General features: G+C 44.6%; 1 protein-coding gene across 5 annotated transcripts in view; it reads right to left on the reverse strand.

Annotated features, from left to right (window-relative positions):
• Positions 1-12,286, reverse strand: part of ADD3 (adducin 3) — a 202,164-nt gene that overhangs the window by 84,268 nt on the left and 105,610 nt on the right. For all 5 annotated transcript variants that reach the window (XM_030202774.1, XM_030202771.1, XM_030202772.1 and 2 more), the window contains one exon: positions 11,957-12,095. In XM_030202774.1, the coding sequence (XP_030058634.1) occupies positions 11,957-12,095 (139 nt within the window). The remainder of the gene's footprint in view (positions 1-11,956; positions 12,096-12,286) is intronic.

Below are 12,286 nucleotides of genomic sequence, written 5' to 3' on the forward strand. Positions count from 1 at the left end.
GTCCTCCTCCTCCTGTTATTCCTCTCTCTAACTGCGTTTCAGTTAATTCAAGTTCCTCTCCCGCTTTGTGTTTAATGAAATTTTGCACCCTAACATAGTGGAAGGCCTGGAGCGGGGAAAGCCCATATTCCTGGCATACTTCCTGATATGTATAGATCCTATCTTCTTTACACATTTGTCCCAGTTCATATAACCCCATTCCCTCCCACTCTTTATATATCTGGCTAAATTCTTCAGATCCAAATTGAGGGGCAAATCTAAGGTATGTATGTTGGAAATATATACGTTCCGGAAAAAATTTCCCCCTTATCTTAATCCATTTTTCTAGAGGCCATCTTAAAAGATAGGGACTCTTCCGACTCAATGCTTGAAGCGTTTGTTTGGGCAGCCATGGGATCGCTCTTAGTGGGTATGGTTTCAACCAGTGTTGCTCAATATCCACCCACAACTTATCTGTGTTCTGGGACCAAGTTGCTAAAAGCCTAATGTGTGCCGCACAATAGTAGTCATAAAAGGATGGGACCCCCATACCTCCTCTGTCTCGTGGTTGGTACATTGTAGCTCGATTAACCCTAGGTGGTCTTTTCCTCCAAATGAAGGAGAAGACCTTGCCCTGTAATCCTCGAAAGAAGGCATCAGGTATGTCTATGGGTAAAGCCATAAACAAATATAGCAGTTTCGGAAGTATAATCATCTTTACAGCATTAATCCTGCCCACCCATGACAGTGTCAAGCCTTCCCCATCTGTCCAGTTCCCGGAATAAGTCCCGTACCTTACCCGGGAAATTATTCTCAAATAAGTCCTCTATTCGGCGTGTGATATTTATCCCCAGGTATCTGATGTATTTAGAAGCCCATTTATAGGGAAATTGCCTTTTCAATAAAGCTAAGGTTGAATTAGGTATGTTCACGTCCAGTGCCTCAGACTTATCAAAGTTAATCTTGAAACCTGATAGTGCCCCATACTTTTGTATCTCTTCTCCTATCACCGGGAGAGCCTTTTGAGGGTCTTTTAGGACAAGGAGAATATCGTCTGCGAAAAGAAGTATCTTGGTTTCAATGCCCCCTCCTCTAAGGCCCTTTATCTCTTGATTCGCTCGGATCTTGGCAGCCAGTGGCTCCATCACCAGTGCAAACAGTAAGGGCGACAGCGCGCAGCCCTGTCTGGTACCTCTGTGTAGGAGAAATGGGCTTGTTAATGTTCCATTGATACGCACTGCCGCCGATGGGCTTCGGTAAATGAGATGGAGCCACTCCACAAACCTCCCTTTAATTCCCATCTTTTCCAGTACTGCAAATAAAAAAGGCCAACCGACTCTATCGAAAGCCTTTTCTGCGTCTAAGGATAATATACAGAGTGGTGATTTAAGTATATGGGCCCCTTGTACTACCTGCAATATTCTCCTAATGTTGTCAAATGTCTGCCGTGAGTGGACAAAGCCTGACTGGTCTTCATGTATAAGTTGTGGAAGGTATTTCTGGAGTCGTGTAGCCATAATCTTCGTAAATATCTTATAGTCCACCCCCAACAGTGAGATCGGTCTGTATGAGCTGCATAATTGGGGATCTTTGCCTGGTTTATGTATAACCGTTATTGTGGCCATGTCCCAAGTGTGTGGTAAATTTGTGGTCTCTTCTAACGAGTTAAATACTCGCAATAACATTGGGGCTAGCTTTTTCATATATATTTTATAGAATTGAGGGGTGAACCCATCTGGTCCTGGAGCTTTATTCGGGGACAACGCACGAATCGTTTGTTCCACTTCTTCTAATGCGATAGGTTTTCCCAAAATCTGCATAGTGTGTTCTGGAAGCCTCGGGAGATCTATGTCTGTTAAGTATGCCTTTATTTCCTCATCTCCCTCTTCCCCTTCTGCACTATATAATTGCTGATAGTATCTTCTGAATGCCATTTCTAAGAACTCAGGCTCTGAATGCACCTCTCCTCCACCTTCTCTAATTCCCCCTATCGAGTTCCTATTAGTTTGTTGTGCTAGTTTATGAGCCAATAGCCGGCTGGCTTTATTACCAAATTCAAAATGCGTTTGACGCACACGTTGTAATTTTTCTGATATATCAGCTAGCTCAAGCTCATGTATTTGTGTGCGCAGCTCGTATGCCTGTCCCCTTAAGCGTAGCGGATTCTGAGCTGTCCCCTCCTGCAGCTGTTTTTCTACTTGCATTAATTGCTGGCGCAAATCGTTATCCTTCGCGCATCTCTCTTTCCATCTCCTAGAGCGTAAGGCTATCAAATGGCCCCTAAGAACTGCCTTGAATCCTTCCCATACCACCGTTGGGGACACTTCTTCATTTTCATTAAACTGTATGTATTCTATGATGTATTGTTCTATCTGAGCTATATTCTCTGTATCTAACAGCAGTGCATTATCCAGGCGCCACTGCTTCCGTCCACCCTGTGGCCCCACGCCCCGAAGCCGCAGAAGCACCGGGGAATGGTCCGACCAGGTCCTCGGCAAGATTATATGCTCTCCAATTGCTCCCATTAATGAGGTATCTCCCAGCCACATATCTATTCTAGATGCCGATTGATGGACCATAGAGAAATATGTGTAGGCCCTCTGAGTGGGGTTATCTCTACGCCAGTAATCTTGTAGCTGCCAACGAGTAACAAACTCATGAAGTTGTCTTCTGTCATTTTTTGCATAATTTATTCGACGTATGGTATTGTCCACACGTGGATTTAATGTTAGGTTAAAATCACCCCCCAATAGTAGTGAACCTTCTATATGTCTGGTCAGTAGTTGGTCTATTTCTTTAATGAAGTCCCCCTGCCTTGTATTTGGGCTGTATATATTTACTAATGTGTATGTTCTGCCCATCAGTGTGAAAATGATCAATAGGTATCGCCCACCTTTGTCTTTTACAATTTTCTTTATATCCCATGGTTTCCCCTTGCTAAAAGCTATAAGAACCCCCTTACTTTTTGTGTCATCTAAACTAGAAGCAAAGTAAATTTGGGGATATGCTTTATGTTTGCATAGGCGTTCATACCTGGGTTTTAAATGAGTCTCCTGAATCAGCCCTATGTCCACCCCTTGTCTTTGCAATTCCCGAAACATCAATTGTCGTTTCCTAGGTACATTCAATCCCCTGACATTTAACAACAAACATTTAATGTCTCCCATTTATCTCAACATTTAGTATGCATGCCATTAGTCCTTCAATCATATAAATCATTCTTCTATGTCCCATCTGTATCCCCCACCACACCACTCTTATTCTCCTTCCCCTTCCATTCTTTCTGAATCCTCCCTCCCTCCCCCCCCTCACCCCTCTGAATTTTAGGCATCACTTGGTATCCGGTGAATGCCTAGTCTAGAAGGAAGGTACCCCCTATCCCGTCTCAGTCACCCCGCGGCATCAACATTTCTCAACTTATCTCTTCATGTCTAGAGCCCCATCAGAGGCTTATCATAACCAATCTTTTAACAACTTTTACTTAACATTCAAAGCTTTTACCAATTATATTGTCCAGACTACTTCAGGTAATTCGTGTTGCCGATTGTTGGCGCTGTAATCTTCTCGGACCCTTTCCCACCCTCTGCCACTTCGGCGGGGGGGGGGGGGGGGGGGGGGGGGGGGGGCGGGGAGCAGATCTCACTCCCGTGCTCGTTTCTGTTGTCTCTCCTGGGATTGCTGTCTCCGGAAACAGTTCTTGAGCTTCCTCCAATGATTTGATTTGATGTTGCTTCCCCTCTTTATAGAGCACGAGAGCGAAGGGATGTCTCCATCTATATTGAATCTTTAACTCTCGAAGATGTCTTGTGAATGGTTTCAGCTCCCCTCTCCTTCTCAGTGTTGCAGCCGCCAAATCCTGATATATTTCAATGGTATACGAATCCCATTTAAAGTCCTGTGTCTGGCGTGCCAGTTTCAGCACTTGTTCTTTTTGCTTATATCTAGTGAAACAGGCAATGATGTCCTTTGGCCTGTTATTACGCACAGCACCTAATGCCCGGTGTGCTCTTTCAATTTGTATTGTTTCAAGTTCTATCGTTTCGCCATTTACTTTGAACAAGTCTTGTACAATTTGCTGTATTATTTGCTCACAGTTCTGATAGTTGGGGGTTTCAGGGAGGCCCCGAAATCTAAGGTTGCTGCGACGACCCCGATTTTCCAGGTCTTCTATTTTGTCTAATAATTGTTGGTGTTCGTTCTGCAGCCCTGCAAACTGTTGCTCTAATGCTCCCAAGGCCTCCCCCTGTGCTTCCACCTGCACCTCAGTGTCTTCCAAGCGTGTTCCCAGTTCGCGGATTTCACCTTGTAAGTTTGCTCCCAGCGTAGCCACTTCCGTTCGCAGGGCTTTAAGATCGGAGCTAATATTTTGTAGCCACTGGTGCAGACTAAGTTGCTCCCCTTCCGTTAGTTCCTCGGAAATGTGCTGTTCCAGCAGAGTATCGTGTGTTAGAGCCTTTTCTGCCTCCGTTGTGCTTTTCGTTCTGCGCCCGTCCGCCATCTTGGATTTGGGTTTCGACTCAGCGCTCACGAAGGCAAATCGAGAAAGATCCGTTGCTGTAGAATTTAAATGCATAGGCAGGTGCCGTGTTACTTCCTGAGCTCAGTAAAGCTTTTATCTTGTTTTTGAACCGCGTTTTAGGGTGCGATTTTTGCTGTTTTTGCCGCGGGGCGACTGGAGCTCGTCTCTCAGACGTTCATCTAGGTCGGTGACGTCACTTCCTCCTTCGCTTTTTAGTTTTCTAAGGAGTCTCTTGCTTAAGGGATCTTGTCAAAAGCTCTTTGAAAATCTAGATATAAGTTATCAGCTGGCTCACTTTTATCTCCATGTTTATTAATGCCTTGAAAAAAATACGGCAAATTGTTGAGGCCAGATTTTCCTTGGCTGAATCCATGATGACTGTCCCATTGAGCCGTGTTTGTGTTGTAATTTTGTTTTTTATAGTAGTTGTACAATTTTGCCCTGCACTAACATTAGGCTTACCAATCTGTAGCTTCCCAGATTACAGCTGGAATGCTATTTAAAAACTGGCATTACTTTACTTCTTACTGTGTTTCCCCGAATATAAGACACTGTCTTATATTAATTTTTGCGCCCAAAAAGGCGCTAGGTCTTATTTTCAGGGGATGTCTTAGTATTTCGGGGAAACACGGTTGGTCCGCCCACCTTCCCTCCGTCGCTCCTGCAATTACCGGTAACCCCCCCCCCCCCGAAGTCGCCGGACCCCACCCCCCTCCGTCGCTCCGAAACTAACCTGAACTTAAGCCTCCTTTCACTTTCCTTCCAGTTCGCAGGAGCAGCAGGGCAGGCCTCTCCTTCCTTCCGTGCCCCACCCTCGCCTGACGTTACGTTACGTCAGGTGAGGGCGGGACATGGAAGGAAGGAGTGGCCTGCCCTCCTGCTGCTGCTGCTTGCTGCGAACTGGAAGGAAAGTGAAAGGAGGCTTAAGTTCAGGTTAGTTTCGGAGCGACAGAGGGGGGTGGGGTCCGGCGACTTCGGGTGGGGGCGCCATCTCGGGTGGGGGTTAGTTTCGGGGCGATCTCGGGTGGGGGGGGGGGGCGACCCTACTTACCGGTAAAAGAAAAACTTTGCTAGGCCTTACTTTCGGGGGAGGCCTTATATTTTCCTTATATTTCCTCGGTAGGTCTTATTTTATGGGGATGCCCTATTTTCGGGGAAACACGGTATTAGTCATCAATATTCACATATAGAGTTCAGTTCGACTTACATCAAGAAAAGAAGTACATTGAGGGGCATAATTGAATGAAAACGCCTATCTCCATGGGCGTTTATCTCCGAGAACGGGTCCGTGAAGGGGCGGACCGAACCATATTTTTGAAAAAAATAGACGCCCATGTTTTGTTCAACAATGTGTGAGCTGGGCGTTTTCGTTTTTCAGCGATAATGGAAAATGAAAGCGCCCAGCTCAAAAACGAATAAATCCAAGACATTTATTCGTGGGAGGGGCCAGGATTCGTAGTGCACTGGTCCCCCTCACATGCCAGGACACCAACCGGGCACCCTAGGGGGCACTTTTACAAAAACAAAAAAAAAGGTAAAAGAGCTCCCAGGTGCATAGCACCCTTCCCTTGTGTGTTGAGCCCCCCAAATCCCCCTCAAAACCCACTGCCCACAAGTCTACACCATTACTATAGCCCTAAGGGGTGAAGGGGGGCACCTACATGTGGGTACAGTGGGTTTGGGGGGGTTGGACGACTAATAAGCATTAAGCAGCACAATTGTAACAGGTAGGGGGGATGGGCCTGGGTCCACCTGCCTGAAGTCCACTGCACCCCCTAACAACTCCTCCAGTGACCTGCATACTGCTGCCAGGGAGCTGGGTATGACATTTGAGGGTGAAAATAAAAAGTTGTGAAACATCATTTTTTTGTGGTGGGAGGGGGTTAGTGACCACTTGGGGAGTCAGGGGAGGTCATCCCCGATTCCCTCCAGTGGTCATCTGGTCATTTAGGGCACTTTTTGGGGCCCTATTCGTGAAAAAACAGGGTCCAGGAAAAGTGTCCTAAATTCTAGCTAAAAACGCATACTTTTTTCCCATTATCGGTGAAATGCGCCCATCTTTGTTCGGCAGATAGCCACGCCCCAGTTCCGCCTTCGCCACACCTCTGACACGCCCCCATCAACTTTGTCCGCATCCGCGACGGAGTGCAGTTGAAAACGTCCAAAAATTGGCTTTCGATTATACCGCTTTATTCGTTTTTGTGAGATAAACGTCCATCTCCCGATTTAGGTCGGAACTTGGGCGTTTTTCTCGTTCGATTATAAGCTGGTTTATGTCCTTTTTTTTTTTTTTTTTTTAAAGATAGAAACATAGCAAAACTGAAAACAGATAAAGGCCACTTTTGGTCTTTCCCAGTATGGCAATACTTATGTTGCCAGAAGTCCCCAACGCCCGCCAGCCTAGACTTCTTCAGCGCCCGTCTCCAGCGCATTCGCTCACTTCGCTGATCTGTGCTGTATGCTCAATTTCACTTAAAGGAACGTGCAGGACGTGTTGGATGTCAAGACTCACAGCACGGAACAACGAAGTGAGCAAATGCGCCGGAGATCAGCGCTGAAGACTAAGGCTGGCGGGGGTTGGGGACCCCTGCCAACATAAGTATTGCCATACTGGGAAAGACCAAAAGTCCATGAAGCCTAGCACCCTGTTTCCAACAGTGGCCAATCTAGGTCACAAATACCTGGCAAGATCCCAAAAAAGTACAAAACATTCTATAGTGCTTATCCCAGAAACAGTGGATTTTCCCCAAGTCCATTTAATAACGGTCTACGGACTTTTTCTTTAGGAAGCCGTCCAAACCTCCGCTAAGCTAACCGCCTTTACCACATTCTCTGGCAACGAATTCCAGAGTCCAACTACACGTTGAGTGAAGAAAACATTTCTCCGATTCATTTTAAATTTACTACATTGTAGCTTCATCGCATGCCCCCTAGTCCTAGTATCTACCCATTCCACTCCACTCATTTTATAGACCCCTATCATATCTCCCCTCAGCCGCCCTTTCTCCAAGCTGAAGAGCCCTAGCCGCTTTAGCCTTTCCTCATAGGGAAGTCGTCCCATCCCCTTTATCATTTTCATCGCCCTTCTCTGCACCTTTTCTAATTCCACTATATCTTTTTTGAGATACGGCGACCAGAATTGAACACAATATTCGAGGTGTGGTCGCACTTTGGTGAGATACAAAGGCATTATAACATCCTGATTTTTGTTTTCCATTCCTGTCCTAATAATACCCAACATTCTATTTGCTTTCTTAGCCGCAGCAGCACACTGAGCAGAAGGTTTCAACGTATCATCAACAACATCTAGATACCTTTCTTGGTCCGGACTCCTAACGTGGAACCTTGCATGATGTAGCTATAATTCGGGTTCCTCTTTCCCACATGCATCATTTTGCACTTGTTAGTGGAGGAGTGCCCTAGTGGTTAGAGTATCGGTCTTGCAATCCAGAGGTGGCCAGTTCAAATCCCGCTGCTGCTCCTTGTGATCTTGGGCAAGTCACTTAATCCTCCATTGCCTCAGGTACAAACTTAGATTGTGAGCCCTCCTGGGACAGAGAAATATCCAGAGTACCTGAATGTAACTCACCTTGAGCTACTACTGAAAAAGGTGTGAGCAAAATCTAAATAAATAAATAAAATAAACGTCATCTGCCATTTAGATGCCCAGTCTCCCAGGCTCGTAAGGTCCTCTTGTAATTTTTCACAATCCTCCCGCGATTTAATGACTTTGAATAACTTTGTGTCATTAGCAAATTTAAATACCTCACCAGTTACTCCCATCTCTAGGTCATTTATAAATATGTTAAAAAGCAGCGGTCCCAGCACAGACCCCTGGGGAAACCCACTAACTACCCTTCTCCATTGAGAATACTGACCATTTAACCCTACTCTCTGTTTTCTATCTTTTAACCAGTTTTTAATCCACAATAGAACACTACCTCCCATCCCATGACTCTCCAATTTCCTCTGGAGTCTTTCATGAGGTACTTTGTCAAACGTCTTCTGAAAATCCAGATACACAATATCAACTGGCTCACCTTTATCCACGTTTGTTCACCCCTTCAACAAAGGTACCTTGCAGCAGTGGGGGGGTCGAAAGTGGCGGGGGAGGGTTGGCAGTGGGGGGATCCAAAAGTGGTGGAGGAGGGTCGGTGGAGGCTTGGGGGGGGGGGGGGCGGTCAAAAGTGATGGGGGAGGGGGCTATGTGCCCCCCCACCTTGGGCTCTGGACCCTCCTCCTGCTGAGGTCTGGCAACACCCCTGGTGTGCAGATTGCACTGAATGATTTTTGAGAAGTTTTGCTTTTTCATTTTGTATGGACTATACCATGCTAGGGACCCCAGTAAATATTTTTTTTTCCTTGGACAAATTTCTGTGGTTTAAGTTGATTTTGTTTAACTGTGACTTCTGCAAGAAGATTTTCCTCAAGACTATCTTTCCCTCTTGACAGAAAAGGATTCTAGCTGCATGGGTTGTTCGAATGTCCCTTAGATCCCCCAAAAGGGGCATTTTCAATATGACATTTATTTATTTATTGCATTTGTATCCCACATTATCCCACCTCTTTGCAGGCTCAATGTGGCTTACAAATCATCATGGATAGTGGAAATGAGAAGAGGTTAAACATTAGGAGTTGCAGAAGGGTTTGTGTTGTATGGTAATGGAATGCATAAAAGGAAGAACAAAAGGCATTGATTTACATTCATGGTATAGGTGTGAGTTTCACATGACTTGGTCTTTGTGATAAGTCTTGTCGAAGAGATGAGTCTTTAGTAGTTTCCGGAAGTTTGTTAGTTCATAGACCGCTTTCAGATTACGTGGTAATGCGTTCCAGAGCTGTGCGCTCATATAAGAAAAGGTTGATGCGTGCATTAGTTTGTACTTTAGTCCTTTACAGTTGGGGAAATGAAGATTGAGGAATGTGCGAGAAGATTTTTTAGCATTCCTGGATTGTAGGTCTATCAAGTCTGACATGTATGCTGGGGCATCGCCATGGATGATTTTATGTACTAGGGTACATACTTTGAACGTGATGCGCTCTTTGAGTGCGAGCCAGTGTAACTTCTCTCATAGGGGTTTTGCTCTCTCATATTTTGGTTTGCCAAATATGAGTCTGGCTGCCGTGTTCTGGGCTGTTTGGAGTTTTTTGAGTATTTGCTCTTTGCAGCCAGCGTAGAGTGAGTTGCAGTAATCTAGATGAATGAGGACTAAAGATTGAACCAGATTACGGAAGACGGTCCTCGGGAAGAATGGTCTTACTCTTTTTAATTTCCACATTGATTGGAACATCTTTTTGGTTGTGTTTTTCGTGTGATTTTCAAGTGTTAAGTTCAGACTTTGGACATTTTGCTCAAAATGTCTAAATTTCAAGTAGCAAATATAACAATTTTCGAAAACAAAAAACATTTATCTTTTTGTTTCGAAAATGGCCTTTTTCTAGACATTGCTGTGCTCAGTGCATTTATCTTTTTGGATCATTTTCAAGGGGGGGGGGGGAGTCCAACCCATAAAATCAAGCCATTGGGATGTAGGAGCCAGCATTCTTAGTACACTGGTCACACAGACATCCCAGCAGAGCAATGGTGTAACCTAGGGGGCACTGCAGTGGACTTCACATAAAATGTCCCAGATACACATCTCACCGTTGCTCCCTTATATTTTATGGTAAGCCTCACCAAAAACCTACTGTACACCACTACAATAGCCCTTATGGCTGCAGGTGTCCCCTATATGTAGGTGGTACAGTAGGTTTTTGGTGGGTTTTAAGGGCTCACACTTTCCACCACAAGTGTAAGAGTGGGATATGGGCCTGGGTCCCCTTCTCTACAATGCACTGCATCGACCACCAGGCTATTCCAGTGACCTGCTTGCTGCTCTAATAGAACTGGCTATAACACCTGAGGCTGTCAGACTGATATGTACTGTGTCTTTCACATCTTTGGGTGTGGAAGGGGGGTCAATGACCACTGGACAAGTAATGGGGGGTCACATGCCTTAATCCCTCCAGTGGTCTTTTAGGGCAATGTAGGGACAATGCTCCCCTACATAGCACTATATAGAATTATAATATATGGCACTACACTTCAGAGTCTGGCTAATAGAAACTTCTTCACAAGATTGCACTACACACATGGTAAAAAGACATACTGATTTGGTAAGATTTTGCCAAGGTCTGCAGGAAATTCCCCTGCCAGCCTGGCTGGTGCCATGTAAGGGCAACTGTGACAACATCTATGTATTGTTTATTGAAACAATGATTCTTGGTCAAGCCGATCCACCAGAATGACGCAAAAGGGGACAATGTTGTGACTCCATAAATCATAACATCTGAAACAAACAAGATTGTTGTGATAAACATCTGAGGGTCACTTTCACTTCAGAACAGATACAAGAAGCCTCTTGGAAAATAAGAAGTTATCGGAAGATCTGCTGATATGGACCAGATGACAACTGAACTCCCAGATGCAAGTTGTCGTGCTACAGATACCCCTAAAGCATCTTCCTTGAGATGAACCCTGGTCAATGTGCCAGCCAGCTGTTCCTGTCTCGGCTCTTCAACAGGTCCTGAAAGAAAGCAGCACAACAGTTCCTGCAAGCCCCCATCAATGGGAGGATCCTATCCCTGGCCAGGTTGTTACTAATGCTGTCTTTGTAGTGCTGGGGAAGATAGACTGGCCCAAATTATTATTAGGCCTAGGTTACTAGGTGTGCGCTCTCTTTAAACCATTTGATAGTGCACATTACTCATTGCCCTTACGGTCAGGATAGGTAATCTAGTATTTGTGCATTATTCTCACATTTACATTATTCAATCTGCTCCAAATTAAATAAACAAGCTATTTTTATAATATTTGAGCCTTGTGTCTTTACTTATCAGTATAATTTGGGTATGGGCTTGGATCCATAGATAAAGGAAGTCTCAAATTTACAAATATCATAAAGGAAGTCTCAAATTTACAAATATCAGAGTGCTACTTTATACTAAGATTTCATGTTCCTAATTGCACCATACACGGTGTGATCTGTGTTGACCCCACAGCACTTTCTTCCGATTTAGTCGTGATACAAACAGGTCTAGAACAAAACGTTTAAATTGTAGCCCAGGTCGCTTTTGTTTTGTTCCATTACGGCCGAAAAACATCCAAGTTTTAGGAACACCCAAATCCCACCCCCAACACGCATCCTTGTAATTTGAACATGCTGCCGACAAACTGCATACCAAAACATTTCAAAAATGGGTTAAAAAAAAAAGTGATTTGAACGTTTTGGCAAGCAAACTGTCCACAATACCGATTTATACCATTTTTTAATTGTTTTTCTCTTTCGAAAATGAGCCCCCCTTGTGCTTAACCGGAGAGTGGTGCAGAAGCTACATATACAATTTGAATTTAAAAAATGTAAGAAGCCAACAATGCAGAAATTGTAAACCTACTTATAATACTTAAACTGTACTTACTGAGCTGAGATGAATTAAAGCCTGCCAATGAATTTGCCATGACGTAATCAGCAATCTGCTGCAAAGCCAGTAACCCAGTTGGATTGTTGCCCTTCTTCATCTGATCTTGTATAAGATTTTCTAGATCTTCACGAAAAGCCTATTAAAAGATACATTAAGGTATCTAGCATCAACAGATATTAGAATTCAACCCACCTTTTACAAAGCAGCGCTAGCAGCTGCCGGTGCGGTAATGCTGACAAAGTCCATTCACTTTGAGTGGGCTGTGTCGGCATTGCCATGCGGCAGCCGCTAGTGTAGCTTTGTTTAAAAAAAAAGGGGGGGGGGGGA

The sequence above is a fragment of the Microcaecilia unicolor genome, chromosome 5 (genome assembly GCF_901765095.1).
Source record: "Microcaecilia unicolor chromosome 5, aMicUni1.1, whole genome shotgun sequence".
In the NCBI taxonomy this organism is placed as follows: Eukaryota; Metazoa; Chordata; class Amphibia; order Gymnophiona; family Siphonopidae; genus Microcaecilia; species Microcaecilia unicolor.